Source organism: Littorina saxatilis, linkage group LG7 (assembly GCF_037325665.1).
Source record: "Littorina saxatilis isolate snail1 linkage group LG7, US_GU_Lsax_2.0, whole genome shotgun sequence".
Lineage (NCBI taxonomy): Eukaryota > Metazoa > Mollusca > Gastropoda > Littorinimorpha > Littorinidae > Littorina > Littorina saxatilis.
This window is the reverse complement of record NC_090251.1, coordinates 4,945,316-4,966,138: the sequence shown is the minus strand read 5'-3', so window position 1 is coordinate 4,966,138 and position 20,823 is coordinate 4,945,316. Positions and strand designations below refer to the sequence as shown.

Genomic DNA, 20,823 nt, shown 5'->3' with positions numbered 1-20,823 from the left:
ACACACACACACACACACACACACACACACACACACACACACACACAGAGGTACAGTGACATTATTTTTATTTAAACAAGGCCAACGTGCGTTCTCACAATTCGTTTTCAATCATTTTCAGGGAGAACTAACAGAGACAAATATTTTGCAATAGGTTTTGTGAAATACAGCAATATGAATAATATTGTATAATACAGATTTTCAGTACGCAAAAAAACATGAAAGAACGCCCCCCCCCCCCTTTATTACAGACACAAGAGCACACACACACACACACACACACACACACACACACACACACACACACACACACACGCACACACACACGCACACACGCACAGACACACACACACACACACACACACACACACACACTCACCGTGACACACAAAATTCAGCTCCGTTTACCGCCAGGTAAACAAAACAAATGGTAAAAATAAAGATGTTGCTTGAAGAATGATTACATTTTAGTCATTTTCGTAGATAAAAAAAGTAATGTGAACATAGAACCTAATTTACAAAAACAAATTTCCTTTAATTTGAGCCCATTTATAAAGGTAGCATGGCACAGTTTTCTTTCCCTCAGCTAAAAAAAACCAACAACATTCAATTTGGTCTGATTGGAAATGATTAGATCGTGCGAAACGTGACAAAAACCACTCCCCAAAAGCAAGTCACAAGCAGACCCCCGTAACCTAGACAACAACGGCTACTTCCAGATGTGCTGCCGGTCTTTACTTTGTTGTTGTTGTCGTTGGTGTTGTTGCTGCTGCTGTTGTAGTCGTGTCCGCCAACTGTGTGAACAAGAGAACAAACAGAGAGAGTGTTTCATAGCGGTCAGTGTCTTGGCTGTGTTGCTCACTGCAACATTTTACTCAAACCTGCTAACAAGCATAAGCTAATTAACACACACAAACACACGGACGCACACGTACACGTACACACACGCACACACACACACACACACACACACACACACCACACACACACACACACACACACACACACCCACACACACACACACACACACACACACACACACACACACCACCACCACCACCATCTTCTCGATTTGATCCGAAAACATAAAATCATAACTTAACTAGATGTAAAACAATAAAGCGGCAATTCAATTTAATTCAATACAACTTTATTGTCTCAATGGAAAAATACACAAAATTGTCTTCGGGTCATATGCACAAATATTTAACCGCGTAAAATCGCAGTCCTTTGACCTTTCGTAAGAATCACATTTAACAAATCACGCACCTCTGCACACACACATATCCAAATCCACACACACCCACACGTACATAACGACCTACGTTCTCTCATGTGTCCAATACTCATCATAAATACATTATGATTGATGTCAGCAAACCTAAAATAAAAAATTAAAAAATTAAAAATAAAATAAAATAAAAAAGAGTTCCCCCAAAATCTAAACGTCAGATTCATAACAGTAAATATTTCTTTCCGTAATATAACGAAACATGAGACGCAGGAGGACAAAGATAAATAGCTAGGGGAAGGTCGCCTAACATGGACCACCTTTTGTTTCATGCTGATAACTGGTTTGTTCCCCCCCCCCCTTTCCCCGTCGCGATATAACCTTCGTGGTTGAAAACGACGTAAAACACCAAATAAATAAATAAATAAACTGGTTTGTTTTCTTGTGAAGAATTTCATTTTGAGCTTGGTAGTTCTCTCTTCATTAAATTGTCAGGCCTAATTTGAGCGAATTATCATTCAGTGCAACCTGCAAGCTATCCAGCGAGGGTAAATGTGGCAGAAAAAATATTTTGAGGGCTCTAGCACCGTTAGTTGTCAGAACCAAAGGTGGTCCATATTAGGATCCCGTCCATTTTAGGCGCCCTTCCCCATCTGATGTAAACCATCGACTCACAAGGACAGACATTGCAGAGCCAAGGACAGTACACCGCCATATTGTGAACTCTGGAGCACGTGACCAGTGACGAGTGTTTGCAGAATGACGCTTCCTCTACGTCACTGCACGACACTGCACACACACGAGGGTGAAAGTTAAAACAATTACAACGAAATAAAGAATACCAAATGGCTTGCTGTTTGACACCAGATTTACCGGAGTTTTATTTTTTCAATATTTTGGTGCAATATTGTTTTTGCAATTGTGAGGCAGGCCAAACGACAAATTTCTGTTTCGTAAAGACAGACACTAACGTTTTTGTGCTTGTTCAACAGCGAGGGCAGTAAGCTGACGCGTGTTTCTTTCAGGCGAGATATTCTTGCGGCTAGCCGCTCGCGAAGCTAGGAGGCGAGAGTGTCTATGAAACGGTTTAGTGGCTAGCTACGCAAGAATTAAACACCATTGGTTGATACCGAAAAGGTCGTCTGCACTGGTCGGTAAAAAAACCATCGACAGCCAATCGGATTGGCAGCTGCGTGGCCGCCATGTTTTCTCGCCAAGCGAGCAAGCCCAAAGCTACCTAGCGTTCGAGGCGAGAATCCTAGCGTCACTCGCGGCGAGATGTGCCCAAGAAACGGTACTTCCTTGCCCCACTCGTCAATCTCGCCTGTAAGAAACAGGGGACAGGACTCCACAAACTGTGCGTCCCAGCGTCCTATACGCACAAGAAGCCGAAAACACGTACTTGAAATGTATTGGGTGGCCGAGTGGTAACGCACTTGCGCTCGGAATCGAGAGGTTGCATGTTCGACCCTGGGTCGGGCCGCTATTTTCTCCCCCCTTTCCTAACCTAGGTGGTGGGTTCAAGTGCTAGTCTTTCGGATGAGACGAAAAACCGAGGTCCCGTGTACACTACATTGGGGTGTGCACGTTAAAGATCCCACGATTGACAAAAGGGTCTTTCCTGGCAAAATTGTATAGACATATATAAAAATGTCCACCAAATACCCGTGTGACTTGGAATATTAGGCCGTGAAAAGTATATACTCGCCTAACACGCTTGAGATTTACTGGCCGATGTGAATGCGTGATATATTGTGTAAAAAATTCCATCTCACACGGCATATTGTAAACGCCATGAGCCTCCCTAAGAAAGAGAGGGTATGTGCGTAGAAATACTCACAAATAAATAAATAAATAACAGTGGGTCCCGGGATGCACTCAATTGACGTAACCGTGCGTACCGCAGATAACATTGTTAAGACTAGTCGTCAGCTAAGAGTGCAAGCACCAATGCCATGCTTGAAATGTCTGGAATATTCCGATCAAAAAGATTCACCATATTACTCTACTCGTCATCACAATGTACACTAGGGGATGTAGGGCCCCTGGCGTTTTTGGACTCTCTAAAACTCCGATGTGGGGGTCCATGGACCCTCTAAAAATTCATAGTGGGGATCCCAGAACCCTGGGGAGCCCTGGGGCGTCCGTGGGGAGCCCCGTGCCGGACACTCACGGGAACAGGTAGGCTGGCGGTGGAAAGGCTGCAGACACTGACAGGTACAGGTCGCCGGGTCCAGCGTGGCCAGATTCTCACACCGCTGGTCACCGCAGTCTGGACACAAGAACATGGTGACAGCATCCATTCAAATCCATCAAATTAAATTTACTTTATTATCTATATCTATTATCTGTATTATGTATACATGTATTTGCTGTATAAATAGTATGTTTTTAGTCATAGTTAATGTGTAAAGCATGGAGAGCATAGATCACTGTGGTTCGCGCTATATAAGGTGTCATTACTATTATCATTATTATCTCAAGCCTAAAAAAATACAGTGAAACATGAAGATAAACGGACCACTAGAACATTACTAACATTAAAATATATGTACTATCAAATATGATTCTTATATAGCCAAACACCTCGCTGCATACACACACTCTCACAGTAAGGATGTAAATGATTCATTCACAAACATTCCATATCAATTATCACACTGGCAATTGCCATAATTTGAACACAGAAAAAAATGATGGCAACACTAGTTACTGTAAATCGCCTTTTGCGAAGCCCTCATAAACAGTTTTAAGCACGTTACAGCTTAATAATTGAAACAATAATGAATAAATAGGTAGAGGTGACCGATGCGCTCACCGCACAGGTTGTCCCTGCATGTGTGTGGACAGTGCTGACACGAGGAGCCTGGTCTGTAGGGACTGGTCATCTCACGCACATTCATGCTGAAATCATCATCATTGTCCTAAGTCATTATATCCATTACCACCATCATGTGCATGCTGGCGCGCGCGCGTGTGTGTGTATGTGTACGTACGTACGTACGTGCGTGCGTGCGTGCGTGTGTATATGTAGGTGTGTGTGTGTGCGTGTGTGTGTGTGTGCGTGCGTGTGCGTGCGTTTGTCAGTGTGTGTGTGTGTGTGCGTGTGCGTGCGTGCGTGCGTGTGTGTGTGTGTGTGTGTATAAATGTGTAAGCATGTGTACCCATGTGCGACCACGCGTGTGTGTGGGTTTGTTTGTCGGTGTGTGTGTGTGCGCGCGTGTAAATGTAAGTGTTTGTATGCACATGTCTATGTTTGTTTGTTTGTACGAGTATTAAACCGCATGTATTAGGCAAGGTCATGAGAAAAGTGGACAGCACTTTACCTGGGCGCGTAGTTACAGACGTGCACATGAAACGCGCCACAGTCAGCGAAGCCACACCCCACTCGCACAGTGCTCGCCCACACCACCTGAAATGGGCCACAAGACTTAGGTGTGCTTAGCATCTTTAGCACACACACACACATACACACACACACACACACACACACACACACAACAACAACAACAACAACAACAACAGCAACAACAACAACAACAACAACAACAAATTCAATATTGGATAGGCATTGATTCACACTTGCTGTGGAGGAAACTTTAACGTTCAAAAGTTGCGATCATGAAGAAGAAAAAAAATTCAAAAAAAAATTCGATTATCCCTGTAGAGTTTGGGTTGACCTACCTGTACATACTGCTCGTAAGATCCGTTGACCTTGTCAAGGTCGTTCTTCCCCTGCCACCAGGAGTGAATGACGTCACTCCACGAGCTGCCATTGACGGCCATGTTTTGCCCCAGTTCGCCCCACGTGCCTGCAACATATAGCCATCGTCTTGGGTGTGTGTTTGTTTTTCCTTCTCACTGACTAATATGCATCCACAGCCTTTCATACCTGTCAGTTGATAGGTGTGTTTGGTTTTCCTCACTGACAGGTATGCACCCAAAGCCTTACATGACTCACAACCACACACGCACAGACACACTGGATACAAAATACACAAACACACGCACGCAGACACACACACACACACACACACACACACACACAAGGTGTACACTTACCTGGCACAGTCCTGCGTGCAGGGGGGTCACTGTAGGTGTTACATGTCTCTGCCCACCCCTCCGCCACCAGCGCCAACTCTGTGTCCCATCTCTACAAACGCACCATGAGGCACGTTATATTCGGACTGGTTAAACTGAAATATCTCTGTCTACCTCTGTCTTTCACTCTCTCTCTCTCTCTCTCTCTCTCTGTTTTCTCTGTTTCTGTCTTTCTTTCTCTCTGTCACTGTCTCTCTTTAAATATATCTCTGTCTCTCTCTCTCTCTCTTTCTCTCTCTTTCTCTGTCTCTCTGTGTGGGTCTCTCTCTCTTTCTCTCACTCAGCTCAATCGACCCATAAACACCAGAGTTCTAAGAGCAGACCGACGGACAGCCAAACAAACCAACACAGAATGAAACCTATCCACATCGGATCTGCATGGGTGTAATGATTGTCTACGTTCACACGCATCACGTGCTCACCAGTCGTCATAGGAAGGACATTGACTTTAAGCCAGTGGTGTCTCTACTGTAATGATTGTCTACGTTCACACGCATCACGTGCTCACCAGTCGCATCATGTCGCTGGCAGGAGGACTGACAGACGAGCGGAGCGTGTTGTGTTGTGTCACGATCAGCTCCCTGTCCTTCTCTGACACTCCTGATGACACACCACCACACATTTTGAATGCAAATGATGACACAAGGTATGAATAAAAACAAACAAGAATTGTTAGTTCACGGAACGTATAATCCTTCGTTATAAAACGTAACGACCGAAGCATCTTAATAAAGCCAAGTTTTGGGGGTTTTTAAACATTTTTAGCAGGGCCGATATGCTAGAGTCGAAGTAATAGACTTTAATCTGAGATAAATTGGATTGGATTGGATTGGATAAGATTTATAGTCCAGTGAGGTTACCCTCATGGAAATTCGGGCTGCTTTCTCCCTGGGGAAAGCGAGCTGCCATACAATATACGGCGCTACCCATATTTTTATTTTTTTTCCTGCATGCGTGTATTCATGTTTCCAAGCCCTGAGACTTAATGCCGTGTGAGATGGAATTTTTTACTTTATTCCAAGTCCCACGGGTATTTGATGGACATTTTTATCTATGCCTATACAATTTTGCCAGGAAAGACCCTTTTGTCAATCGTGGGATCTTTAACGTGCACACCCCAATGTAGTGTACACGAAGGGACCTCGGTTTTTCGTCTCATCCGAAAGACTAGCACTTGAACCCACCACCTAGGTTAGGAAAGGGGGGAGAAAATTGCGGCCTGACCCAGGCCTGAACACGCAACCTCTCGCTTCCGAGCGCAAGTGCGTTACCACTCGGCCAAACTGTACCCTCATTGCAGTTTATCCGGGACTAAAGTCTCTAAACTCGACTCCTGCATACCAACCCTGGTTTATTGACGAATACGTTGTGTTTTAATCCGATTTAATTAATGAGGTCCATAGTTTGAAGAACATACTTGAAAAATACCATTCATCAGGTGAGCCTTTTTATATTTAGTCAAGTCTTGACTAAATATTTTAACATCGAGGGGGAATCGAAACGAGGGTCGTGGTGTATGTGCGTCTGTCTGTCTGTGTGTGTGTGTGTGTAGAGCGATTCAGACTAAACTACTGGACCGATCTTTATGAAATTTAACATGAGAGTTCCTGGGTATGAAATCCCCGAACGTTTTTTTCATTTTTTTGATAAATGTCTTTGATGACGTCATATCCGGCTTTTCGTGAAAGTTGAGGCGGCACTGTCACGCCCTCATTTTTCAACCAAATTGGTTGAAATTTTGGTCAAGTACTCTTCGACGAAGCCCGGGGTTCGGTATTGCATTTCAGCTTGGTGGCTTAAAAATTAATTAATGACTTTGGTCATTAAAAATCTGAAAATTGTAAAAAAAAATAAAAATTTATAAAACGATCCAAATTTACGTTTATCTTATTCTCCATCATTTGCTGATTCCAAAAACATATAAATATGTTATATTCGGATTAAAAACAAGCTCTGAAAATTAAATATATAAAAATTATTATCAAAATTTTTTTTTCGAAATCAATTTAAAAACACTTTCATCTTATTCCTTGTCGGTTCCTGATTCCAAAAATATATAGATATGATATGTTTGGATTAAAAACACGCTCAGAAAGTTAAAACGAAGAGAGGTACAGAAAAGCGTGCTATCCTTCTCAGCGCAACGAATACCCCGCTCTTCTTGTCAATTCCACGTGCACTGCCTTTGCCACGGGCGGTGGAGTGACGATGCTACGAGTATACGGTCTTGCTGCGTTGCGTTGCGTTCAGTTTCCTTCTGTGAGTTCGACAGCTACTTGACTAAATATTGTATTTTCGCCTTACGCGACTTGTTTTTTTTTAAAGTCTGTCTTGCGATCAAGACTCTTTCATGGTCAGTTTTCTCCAACTACGTGATTGAATCACATAATTATTATTTCAATTCAACATTCTCTAAATAGAAGATGACCAAAACTCACCGCCACTGACAAAGACCGGTGATCGCGGCAAACAGGCCGAGTGTCTTTCCGTCGCCGCAAACTTGTCTGCACATGCTCTAGCGGAAACGGAAGTGGGTGCAACAGTTGTACTTCCGCTTTCCTTCTTTGAGAAAGTGAGTCCACTTGGTGCGATTGTTGTGAGAAATGTAGAGGGTTTTGTCGTCTGCGTGACGTCTGACTTGTACGTGTCTAGTGTGGCACTCGTGAACTTTGTACTTAGGTAAGACTGTGAACCCCCTCTTGTGGTTTCTGGTGCCCCAGACTGAATAGGCCTTGATGGTGTTGATCGAAAGGCTGAAGTTGTTGCTGACACTTTTGCTTCTGCTGTTGTAACTGTGCTTCCTGTTGATGATGTCACGGTAGTGGTGTCCTGCACTGCTGTTCCTGTTGGGGATGTTGGTATCATTTTTGACGTGGGTACGGCTGTCGTCGTTGTTTCTGATGTCCCTGTAGTGGTGGCCTGCACTGCTGCTTCTGTTGGGGATGTTGGTATTGTTGCCTCTGTGGGTACTGCTGTCGTCATTGTTGACGTTAGTACCGTTGTTTGTTTTGATGTAAGAACCGTTTTCGTCGTTGATGAAGGAACACTTGCTGTTGATGTTGGTACCGTTTTTGTCGTTGATATTGTTTTCATTGTTGATGATGGCACCGTGTTTGTCGCTGATGACGGTACAGTTATTGTTGATGGTGGTACAACCGTTGCTGATGTTGTTGATGTTGGAACGGTTGTTTTTCTTGCTGATGTAAAACTTGTTGCTTTTGTCGTCGGTGTGTTTATTTTCGTTGTTTCTTGCGTAACTTCAACCTCTGTTGTCGGTTCTGTTGTTGTTGTTGTTGTGGTGGTGGTGGTGGTAGTCGTGGTAGTAGAAGTAGTGGTAGTAGTAAATGCTCCGTGAATAAAATCGGAATCTGAAAGGACCAAGATGTAGCGGTGCCAAACGCAAAGCACGAGTGCTGTGAACCGATTGTGAATGGGGTGGAGGGTGTGGAAGGGGGCGGTTTAAAGGATTAAGAGCAGCCAAGGATGGAGGTGATGAAAACGCTACTGATTCTGTCCCAACTACATCATTGACACTTACTTTCTCACTGACTCCTCGCTCTTACTCTCTATCTACCTCTACGTCTAATATATGTTCAATAAAATTCAGTTCAGTTCAGTTCACTCCATCCTTTTTACATTTAGTCAAGTTTTGACTAAATGTTTTAACATAGAGGGGGGAATCGAGACGAGGGTCGTGGTGTGTGTGTGTGTGTGTGTGTGTGTGTGTGTGTGTGTGTGTGTGTGTGTGTGTGTGTGTGTGTGTGTGTGTGTGTGTGTGTGTGTCTGTCTGTCTGTCTGTCTGTGCGCGTGTGTGTGCAGAGCGATTCAGACCAAACTACTGGACCGATCTTTATGAAATTTGACATGAGAGTTCCTAGGAATGATGTCCCCGGAATTCTTTTTCTTTTTTTCGATAAATACTTTTGATGACGTCATATCCGGCTTTTTGTAAAAGTTGAGGCGGCACTGTCACACCCTCATTTTTTAATCAAATTGATTGAAATTTTTGTAAAGCAATCTTCGACAAAGGCCGGACTTTGGTATTGCATTTCAGCATGGTGGCTTAAACATTAATTAATGACTTTGGTCATTAAAAATCTGAAAATTGTAATAATTTTTTTATTTTATATAAAACGATCCAAATTTACGTTCTACATCATTTCCTGATTCCAAAAATATATAAATATGTTATATTTGGATTAAAAACAAGCTCTGAAAATTAAAAATATAAAAATTACGATCAAAATTAAATTTCCGAAATCGATTTAAAAACAATTTCATCTTATTCCTTGTCGGTTCCTGATTCCAAAAACATATAGATATGACATGTTTGGATTAAAATCACGCTTAGAAAGTTAAAACGAAGAGAGGTACAGAAAAGCGTGCAATGCAGCACAGCGAAACCACTACCGCGCTGAACAGGCTTGTCAGTTTCACTCCGTTATGCACAAGCGGCGGACTACGGTCATTGTGAAAAAATGCAGTGCGTTCAGTTTCATTCTGTGAGTTCCACAGCTTGACTAAATGTAGTAATTTCGCCTTACGCGACTTGTTTTCTCTCTGTCTGCCCGGGCCTCTGTCCTCTCTCTCTCTCTCTCTCTCTCTCTCTCTCTCTCTCTCTCTCTCTCTCTCTCTCTCTCTCTCTCTCTCTCTCTCTCTCCCTTCCTCTCTCCATCCCTCTCTCTCTCTCTCTCTGTCCCCCCTCTCTCTCTCTCTGTTCTCTCTCTCTCTCTCTGCCCCCCTCTCTCTCGCCCCCCCCTCTCGCCCCCCCTCTCGCCCCCCCCCTCTCTCTCTCTGTCTCTGTCTCTCTCTCTCCCTTCCTCTCTCCATCCCTCTCTCTCTCTCTTTCTGTCCCCCCTCTCTCTCTCTCTGTTCTCTCTCTCTCTCTCTGCCCCCCTCTCTCTCGCCCCCCCTCTCGCCCCCCCTCTCGCCCCCCCTCTCTCTCTCTCTCTCTGTCTCTCTCTCTCTCTCTCTCTCTCTCCCTTCCTCTCTCCATCCCTCTCTCTCTCTCTCTCTCTGTCCCCCCTCTCTCTCTCTCTGTTCTCTCTCTCTCTCTCTGCCCCCCTCTCTCTCGCCCCCCCTCTCGCCCCCCCTCTCGCCCCCCTCTCTCTCTCTCTCTCTGTCTCTCTCTCTCTCTCTCTCTCTCCCTTCCTCTCTCCATCCCTCTCTCTCTCTCTCTCTGTCCCCCCTCTCTCTCTCTCTGTTCTCTCTCTCTCTCTCTGCCCCCCCTCTCTCTCGCCCCCCCTCTCGCCCCCCCCCCTCTCTCTCTCTCTGTCTCTCTCTCTCTCTCTCTCTCTCCCTTCCTCTCTCCATCCCTCTGTCTCTCTCTCTCTGTCCCCCCTCTCTCTCTCTCTGTTCTCTCTCTCTCTCTCTGCCCCCCCTCTCTCTCGCCCCCCCTCTCGCCCCCCCTCTCTCTCCCTCTCTCTGTCTCTCTGTCTCTCTCTCTCTCTCTCCCTTCCTCTCTCCATCCCTCTCTCTCTCTCTCTCTCTCTGTCCCCCCTCTCTCTCTCTCTCTGTTCTCTCTCTCTCTCTCTGCCCCCCTCTCTCTCGCCCCCCCTCTCGCCCCCCCTCTCGCCCCCCCCCTCTCTCTCTCTCTCTGTCTCTCTCTGTCTCTCTCTGTCTCTCTGTCTCTCTCTCTCTCTCTCTCTCTCTCTCTCCCTTCCTCTCTCCATCCCTCTCTCTCTCTCTCTGTGTCCCCCCCTCTCTCTCTCTCTGTTCTCTCTCTCTCTCTCTGCCCCCCCTCTCTCTCGCCCCCCCTCTCGCCCCCCCTCTCGCCCCCCCCCCTCTCTCTCTCTCTGTCTCTCTGTCTCTCTGTCTCTCTCTCTCTCTCTCTCTCAATCCCGACCTGCATAATAATTATGTTGAAGGGACATGAAAAACCAATCACCAACCAAGGTCAAGGACATTGGTTCCAGACTGGTACTCACAGGGACACACGTGACAGGTGGTTGGACAGTCATGCGGGACATTTTCGTACACATCACAGCTGTCCACGTCGTACTGGCCATCGCCACAGTAGTACGGTTCCTTGACCGCGTCGCAGTCCACTGGTAAGACACAAAGACGATGAGTACAGTGGAACCCTCTTTTAAGACACCCACATCTAACACCTCCCCCTTGTAAAACCTTGCTTGTTCACATTTTATATTCATAGCCTCTGCAAATTTACGTCCATTCTCCCTCCCTTTTAAGACCTTGCTTTTTACAATTATTTTTCATACACCCAGCACATTTACCTCCACTTTAAAACTTCCTCCATTGTAAGACCTGATTTTCTCAGATGTACAATTTGCCTCAAAGAGAGAACCAAAATACCCCTTTCCAAATACTAAATTTCAACTGCATCTGGGGGGACATCACCATTATTTCCCGCCTGGCTAGTTCGTGTACCCCTGCCTCATTATGGAAGCCCCTCACTCTCATACACTAGGCCCGGCCCCTATACCCCTGTCTCATGTTGGAAGCCCCTCCCTCTCGTACACTAGGTCCAGCCCCTGTACCCCGGCCTCATGTTGGAAGCCCCTCCCTCTCATACACTAGTTCCAGCCCCTGATCCCCTGTCTCAAGTTGGAAGCCCCTCTCTCTCATACACAAGGTCCAGCCCCTGTACCCCGGCCTCATGTTGGAAGCCCCTCCCTCTCATACACTAGGTCCAGCCCCTGTACCCCGGCCTCATGTTGGAAGCTCCTCACTCTCATACACTAGGTCCAGCCCCTGTACCCCGGCCTCATGTTGGAAGCCCCTCCCTCTCATACACTAGGTCCAGCCCCTGTACCCCGGCCTCATGTTGGAAGCTCCTCACTCTCATACACTAGGTCCAGCCCCTGTACCCCGGCCTCATGTTGGAAGCTCCTCACTCACATACACTAGGTCCAGCCCCTGTACCCCTGTCTCATTTTGGAAGCCCCTCACTCACATACACTAGGTCCAGCCCCTGTACCCCGGCCTCATGTTGGAAGCCCCTCCCTCTCACACACTTAGTCCAGCCCCTGTACCCCTGTCTCATGTTGGAAGCCACTCCCTCTCATACACGAGGTCCAGCCCCTGTACCCCTGTCTCATGTTAGAAGCCCCTCCCTCTCATACACGAGGTCCAGCCCCTGTACCCCTGTCTCGTGTTGGAAGCCCCTCACTCTCACACACTTAGTCCAGCCCCTGTACCCCTGTCTCATGTTGGAAGCCCCTCCCTCGCATACACTAGGTCCAGCCCCTGTACTCCTGTCTCATGTTAGAAGCCCCTCCCTCTCATACACGAGGTCCAGCCCCTGTACCCCTGTCTCGTGTTGGAAGCCCCTCACTCTCATACACAAGGCCCAGCCCTGCATAAAAAGTTGACAGACTTATGTCCCAACGTCGTCCATTAGGAAAATGTCATGCTACTCACGCTGGCACTGTTGGTTGACCAGCCATGGATGGTGACACTGACACTGACACGATGTCCGGTTCATCTCTCCCCCGTTCTCACACACTCGCTCCCCGCATGCTGCCAAACACAGACATTCTTGATTATAAATGTCAACCAATCTCAGTTTAAAAACATTTAAAAAAAATTCACATCGCCAACACCCTAAGCCACACAAAACGAAAACGCGTTTCAGACAGTATATGTTTTGGGTTTCCGAAGCTCAACACCTTTTTCTGCTTTTGTCCATATGACACAACATCAAATAGGCTTGCTTTGGTAACCTGTAATCTGTCATCATAAGCAATTTAAACCAATATTTCAAACAGCGTAAATACGAATTTACAAAAGCGGGGATATCTGCCAAGTTCTCCATAAACCTTTTTCAGTGTTTGGGTGGGGGGGGGGGAGAGAGAGAGAGAGAGAGAGAGAGAGACAGACAGACAGACAGACAGACAGACAGACAAATAGACAGACAGACAGACAGGCAGACAGACAGACAGACAGATGATAAAAGCAAGACACCGAATCACCAGCGATAGCAGCCCTGAAAGTCCAACAAAATTCAATGCTGTACTTGCCTTTGGCTAATGATTTTGAAAATATACTAGCCATAGAGCAAACTTTACTAGCCAAACCAACCATTAATTTTGTTTCAGCATTTGGCGAGTAGATGAACATTTCTACTCGCCAGTTACATGTTTCTATTCGCCATGGCGAGTAAAATACTCGCCACTTTCAGGCCTGGATAGAGGCAAGACAAAAAAATCACTAAAGCAGTGATGAAAGCCAGGCAAAGAATGACAAAGGTAGCGATTATAGCAAGACACGAAATGATTGAAGCTGTGAAGTGAGTATTACCACAGAGTCGATCGCGATCATCACAGTGGTGTGGACACGCTGAACACGGAACTCCAGTCTCGTACGGAATGTAGTACGGGTTGATGTTGCCTCTGACCAAAAATAACACACAACATGAAACCACTGTCAAGTTTGCTACTGTTCATTAATTTCATTAAGTTTCAAGTTTCAAGTTGCATGAATCCGTTAACCCTGTTTGAGGCATGGAGGATAACTTCTGTTATAAAACAATTATAAAAAATGATCACAGCTACAAATCACCATTTGTATATTTTAACAGATGTTCTACCGCAGCATTTGCTAAGTTTTCAAAACTCCACATATCTGAAGATGTTTGGTTTGGCAATAATTATAGGGAGTTTTGAATGGAGGCATATTTACAGCTAGTTGGAAGAGAACATAGTTTACATTGGTTGAAATTAAGGTTTGTTCGTAATTCTATCCAATCCCACCGCGCAGCTGGCTCCCACCCGGTTGGTAACTTTCTCGTGCTGGGATGAGGTGCACGAAGCAAAACTTGGTGCGGTGGGGTCGGATTGGTTTAAATTGAGACTTGTTGTAATTTCAACCAATCAGACCCCGCGGCTTGTTCCCACCCAGTTGGGTGGCACCCAGTTTCACTTCGTGCACCTCGGCCCGGCGCTAGACCGGAACTTACGCAGGTCCATAGTCGCAGACATAGAAGATGATGTTATCACAGTGAGCGGCTCCACAACCAAGCTTGTTGCTGTCAGCCCATACGCTCTGTAACAACACAACACGTACATTACACACAGGTTGTCATCATGTTCATATCGGTTACACACCTCCGAGTCCTGGGGCCAGTTTCATTAGCCAGAAACACAGTCGACCAACAGGATAGCTGGCATAGTTTCCCGAGAGTCGGTTTTCAGGTATTTGTTTAAACAGCATTTTATTTAGATACAAGTTACAAAAAAAGCCATGGAATGTATAATATAAAAACTTGACTAAATGTAAAAATGAGCACAACAAGAGGCGAGGTAATCTCTGAAAATCTGCCTGAGGGAAAATATACCAGCTATGTAGGACAAGATGTGTAACATATTTATCCCTTTTCCCCGACGTTTTCATTACAACAAACAAACACCACTAACTTTTTCAACACAAACCTGATGGTCGTAAGAGAGAGTGAACGGGACAAGGTGAAGCATGTACCTGAGTGTAGTGTCCGACCTCCTCAAAGACGTTGGTGTCGCTGTTGAAGGTGAACTTCTCCACCTCGGCGTACCAGGCGTCAATGACCCCAGTCCACGACGTGAAACCGTCCCCGATGTTCTGACCCAGCGACAGGCGCCCTGCACGTGACACACAGCACAGTGACATTCAGGACCTGTGTTTGGGCGACTTTCACGCTGTCAGGGTGACCCCCCCAAAATGCAACCACAAAAATGCTTATAACTTCTTCATCTGTTGACTAAATTACTCATAATATATATATATATTTGATTACCACCGCGAATAAGTCAGCGACATGCTGCCGAAAATTTGATTAAGAATTCTCCCAAATTGGTTTCTGTTGTGTTTTGGTTTTGTTTTTATATGTGACCCTCCACCACGACATGAGTCGCATGTCACCTTTGCATGATTTTCATATTTTTACATTTTCATAAAGAGTGTTTTATGCTCTATCCAGTGGTGAAAAGAACGAGTTTGAGTTATAAGCCTGTGACTAAGGTGACCCTCACACTGTTACAAGACACTCCCCGGACTTATATTAAGCCTAGCGCAGAACCGCACGAGGTGACATGCGACTCATTTCGTGGTGGAGGGTCACATATATTCGTTGTACATTAACTTGAGCTTATTTATGACTAGTCCACAAAGTGGCGAGTTTGTAGGTCAAATGACTTTTGTGCATGCTCTTTTGAACAAAATCTTGGTTAAGAAAGGAGGACTTTGAAGGTTCATTTCCTCTCGTGTTTAAGCGATTATGTTCCCCACGAAAGATGTTTTCAGACTTGTACACCCGATAAGAGCACCCTGCACCTTATACTTAACGCCTTGCCTGCCGAAAAAAATCAACGAAAAAACATAACAGACAGGGTATAACAATTAGACCAAAAACTAAGAGAAAACAAACTATCCAGGAGAGGCAATCATCAGGGTAAAGGGGGAGGGGTGTGTGTGTGTGGGGGGGGGGGGAGGGGGGTGGTAGTGATTGCAAACCTGGAATGTCTCTGTTCTCAGGCTTGTCATGCTTCAGTGAACATGTTTCCGCCCACGCCTGAGCGATCATGGCGATTTCGTCATCCCAGGTCTGACGTCAAGGAAAAACAGAAAAGAAGAACAATAAATCACTAATCAAAATCAAAGAAAGTCAAATGGAAAAGGTATGATCGTGGTTATTGCAAAGTTAGGATAGGAAGACTCACCATTAAACATCTGACCAGAAAAGAGTGGTTTTTGGCTCACGTAAGTGTAGCCTATGCGATCGTAACTTTGTCTGTCTGTGCGTGCGTGCGTGCGTATGTGCGTGCGTGCGTGCGTGCGTGCGTGTGTATGTCTGTGGTAGAAACTCTAACATTTGAAGACGTCACATTAAATTGACGTCACATTATGACGTAAGAGGGTTAGACGTCACGCGAAGGAAGTACTGAAAGTCTCGGTCATTATTATTTTGAGCGGGCCGAGACTAGTTGGCAGTCGTGTCCCTGTAAGTAGGCTACATGCAGACAGACAGATCTAGATCTAGTGTCTCGCTTTCTTGCACATTTTCACCAATGCTCTTTCTCTCTGTGTGTGTGTGTTTGTGTGTGTGTGTGTGTGTGTGTGTGTGTGTGTGTGTGTGTGTGTGTGTGTGTGTGTGTGTGTGTGTGTGTGTGTGTGTGTGTGTGTGTGTGTGTGACGGAGTGATTGAGTTTGTGTTACTGTTTGTCGATTTCTTACGTGAGCCTTGATGGCTTCGCCTCTTGTTATATATTCTGTAATTAAAACACAAGCTGTTGGCGTTCACGTCAGTGTTCCATTCCTGCAGGAATTGATCTCTTAGCCTTTGCTTTACAACGTTTTTAAAACCTGAGACGGCAAGACTCTGAGTTGTCCATAAATATGATAGACCCAACTTATTTAACATAGTATTGACATGCGACAACCAGGGCAATTTAACGTTTTGTACATGGTACAACTTCAAATGTAGCTTTAACATTAAACAGGACATCTTATTCGCACCATCGTTCATTTCTTTCATCAGTTTATACCAATAACCAATAAACCAGTAACTGACATTGTACCTCAATTCTAATTGGATAACGACCAAGCTCTCCGTAAGCCATACATATAGTTTTACATACATCAAGAAGCATTTTTACCCTTACCATTTCCAACATGTTGGACGCGAATGGCTGCACACCGCTGCGGTACGTGTTGTGTGACGTCACGATCAGCTCTCTGTCCTCGTCGCTAACAGCTGGGCAACACAAATTCAACACATCTGAGAGCATTCTTAAAGTCTTCCTTCGCAGTGTATAATCTGAGAAACAAAGGGAAGTACGCGCTCTAAATGCATACGAGTTTACGACGTGTGCATTAGAGTCAACTTTAGGTGCAGACTCAGAGACAGTGTATACGTCCCACCCCCGTGTCACCACTGTGGCATGTAAAAGACCTAGGTCATTCTGCCATCAGTGCAGGTTGTTACTTACTGCCCGTTATGCCGGTTGGCATGTAGGGCAGCAACAAAGGACCTCCACTCCTGTCTGTTCTGGGCCAGTCTCTGGATGGTACCCCACGTTTGGTTCAGGGTCTTCAGTTCTCCCTCAACCGTTCGTCGCCAGGTGTTAGTGCAGGTTGTTGAAGTTACACGTAAACACACACACACACACACACACACCTACACACGCACACACACACACACACACACACACACACACACACACACACACACACACTCACACACACACACACACACACACACACACACACACATACACACACACACACACACACACACATACGCACACACGCACACACCCACACACACACATACACACACACACACACACACACACACACACACACAAACACACACACACACACACACACACACACACACACACACATACACACACACACACACACACACACACACACACACACACACATACACACACACACACACACACACACACACACACACACACACACACACACAAACACACACACACACCTGGGTAGTGCCACTCTTGTTGCTGCTAGCTTTCGACAAGGAGGAAGCGACCCGAATTTCACAGCAAGGAAAAAAACAAAAGTAATTGAAATGAAAAAATAAAATGAAGTTACCCATGGGTTTGCTGTTGGTGGCGGGTGGTTGACAGGCGGAGTGGGTTCCCAGTCTCTTGTATTTGTCCATGCATGGCCTGCCCTGAAACACAACGTCCATGCTCAAGATCTTATTTGTGTTTTATTTTGATTAGCTTACCTACTTGACTGGAGTCATCATCATCATCATCATCATCATCATCATCATCATCATCATCATCATCATCAGCAGCAGCAGCAGCAGCAGCAGCAGCAGCAGCAGCAGCAGCAGCAAAACAACAACACCACCAACAACAACAACAACTGATTTTTAAAGTAACATTTGCCTATTGGATTTGTATTTTTGTTCTCGAGTTAGGTGACAGAACACGAACATAATCATTATTTCAAAGACCTTTCGGCGAGGGGATTTATTTCCCCGAGTCAACGTTGTGAAGACTCTCCTCGGTGTCCGAAAAAACGCGTGAGCACGCCTTCGCACAATAAAGATCCCAAGTTCCCAGAGAAAGTCCCATAGGGCTTGGAAACATGAATACCTGCATGTAGAAAAAGAGTTGGGTGTCGCGGTACTGTATATAACAGCTCGCATTTTGCAGTGAGAAAGTAACCCAAATGGCCTTGAGTGGGACAGAACGATATGATTCAAAATACTACAATGCCCAGTACGTACTGTGGCTCTCTTGTGCACAAGGTGATGTCTGTCAATCCCGCCTGCACCAGCCGGCACTGAAATATGAACATCTCTTCGTCATTTGGTTTGAAGTTGGATTCAGTTGCCGATAACTCTTCTTCTCACATTCGTTGGAATTGGTGTGCGTGTGCGTGTTCCTGCGTGTGCGTGTTCCTGTGTGTGCGTGTGTGTGTATGTATGTGCGCGTGTGTGTGTGTGCGTGCGTGTGTATGTGTGTGTGCGTGCGTGCGTGTGTGTGTGTGTGTGCGCGTGTGTGTGTGTGTGTGTGTGTGTGTGTATATCTATCTCTCTCTGTCTCTCTTTCTCTCTGCCAGTCTGTTTATATGTCTGTCTGTCTGTCTGTCTGTCTGTCTGTCTGTCTGTCTGTCTTTCTGTATGTCTGTATGTTTGTAACTTCCCCTGTACTTTCTCACTCTGTTTAATGAAACCCCTCAACGGGTTATATTCGTTATTGTTTATTTTGAGGCTTTACATAGTCGTACAGCTTCGTACAACGTTTCTGTCATGATAATGTGGTTGCTGTGGCAAAATGTGTATTCATACATACCGTAAGCAGCAAAAGCGATTTGAATGCACAGCATCCCACACATCATCATGTGGAAACTCATTACCATCGCCATCATTCTGTGACAGGGTTACGCAGTGGTCTCCCTTTCACGGCAAATGCTCTGCATTGACGGAGTTGTCTTCCTGTCTTGAGCGTGAGCTATTTATAGAAGCTCTACGTTTCTGGTACGTCGTAAGACAGCACTCATGAGAGAGGTGGAGGAGCTGTTTGTGATGGGGTCTGGCGACTGTTGTCACCTGCTAGGCTCTAATTGTAAGACTTGCTATAGGGCTATACTCCAAACTCACTCCTCTTTAACTGCTTTTGCCTCCAATAATCGAGTGTTTCGTGCACTTGCTTACAATCCCTTGCCTTCTAAGCCGTCACACACACAGCACTAACTCTCACACCCAGCCACTGCTCATTTCTTCACACATCTCCAGACAACCAATGTATATGTTCCTCTTGCAGCACTGCTAATAACAATGTCCCTGCAAGTGATTTTCTAAATGTATCGATCTTCTTTTTGTACCCGATCGAGCAACGTGGCGATGACACACACACCCGAGAAGATACGCCACCCCACCCCCATCTCTCCCACCGCCCCCACCTCCAGCGAGAGTGTTCGAGGGATAGAGAGGGTGGGGACTTACTGTACATAAAGGGAAAGTGTGTGTGCACGCCTGTGTGTGTTTTTAATCTAAGACAAAGGTCACCAATGTTTTTACAGAGTGACGTTAAATAAACGATTTTATCATCATCATAATACCTCCATCAAACCCACGCCGCCCCCCCCCCCCCCCCCCAAGCTTGACGATGACACCACACAGAGACACCCACACCCGAGAAGGGACAAGAACCAACCGTGTAACCTGCTCATTGTTCAAGGGCCAGACATTTAATCAAGTTTGGGCGAGGGGCAAGAAAAAATGACAAATCACCTTACCGCTGTCTCATTACAGAGAAAGTGATAGCTGAACAGAGAACTCGGAGATAGCGAAATAAGCTAACTTCGTGACTGTCGTCCCTATAAATGTACGAACGCCTCATTTTCAGAGAGAAATAAAGACGAAAGGGAAAGAAAAAAAAGAAAGGGAAGGAGTAGATTTTTGCAGAGTAGGGGTTCAAAATTAATATTAAGGCAAGCGTATAAACTAAGCAAAAAATTATTGGACCCATTTTCGTACCCCAACTAAAACATTTATTTCTGTGTTATTTCATTCAAACTTTCTTTGCGATCAAAGTACTCAACTTGGCTATCCGGCATAAAGAATGGCATAGCACAAGCAATACGCAAAGTAGATAAACAAGACAACTTGTTCTGGTTAGATAATTGATTTGACTTTCTCTTCGTATGTAAAAGTTGCCAAGTTTGACTTATTCTGAGTTTTCGTAGATTTTGTTGTTGATGTTTTTTAATTGGTATACATTTTCGTTTTTGTCAGCTTTACAATGTATTGATATTGCCCCGGTGTAACACGAGAAAATTACTCCCACGAGATTTTTACTCCGGAGTAAACATTTCGTACGAAAAAGTTACTCCCTTTACGAAAAAAAGCACTCCCCCATTGCACGAGAAAATTACTCCCCAAGACAGGTGAGTTCCGAGTAAACATTTCGTACACAAATGTTACTCCCCTCACGAATAAATAACGAATAAATTACTTCACCCCAACACGAGCAATTTAACCTCCCATGCCAGGTGTACGAAAT

At 45.2% G+C, this 20,823-nt stretch overlaps 1 protein-coding gene across 1 annotated transcript; it reads right to left on the bottom strand.

The window, feature by feature from the left end:
- Positions 1–356: 356 nt before the first annotated feature.
- LOC138971927 (uncharacterized) lies at positions 357–19,324 on the bottom strand. Its single transcript, XM_070344774.1, has 19 exons — positions 19,111–19,324; positions 18,543–18,598; positions 17,894–17,975; positions 16,930–17,021; positions 15,782–15,872; positions 14,771–14,910; positions 14,253–14,338; positions 13,595–13,686; positions 12,716–12,814; positions 11,260–11,379; positions 7,771–8,700; positions 5,841–5,932; positions 5,294–5,384; positions 4,916–5,043; positions 4,558–4,643; positions 4,050–4,135; positions 3,405–3,503; positions 1,907–2,020; positions 357–794 (listed from the first exon to the last, which is right to left on the bottom strand). The coding sequence occupies exons 1-19, from the start codon at positions 19,184–19,186 to the stop codon at positions 631–633; spliced, it is 2,724 nt and encodes a 907-aa protein (XP_070200875.1). The 5' UTR covers positions 19,187–19,324; the 3' UTR covers positions 357–630.
- Between the last annotated feature and the right edge of the window lie 1,499 nt (positions 19,325–20,823).

Coding starts and splice junctions, on each gene's coding strand:
- LOC138971927 (XM_070344774.1), bottom strand. CDS start 19,186: ATGATGGCGATGGTAATGAGTTTCCACATGATGATGTGTGGGATGCTG. Junction 14,911..15,781: donor TGAGAACAGAGACATTCCAG/GTTTGCAATCAC, acceptor TGTCACGTGCAG/GGCGCCTGTCGCTGGGTCAG. Junction 14,339..14,770: donor AGGTCGGACACTACACTCAG/GTACATGCTTCA, acceptor GTGTTGTTACAG/AGCGTATGGGCTGACAGCAA.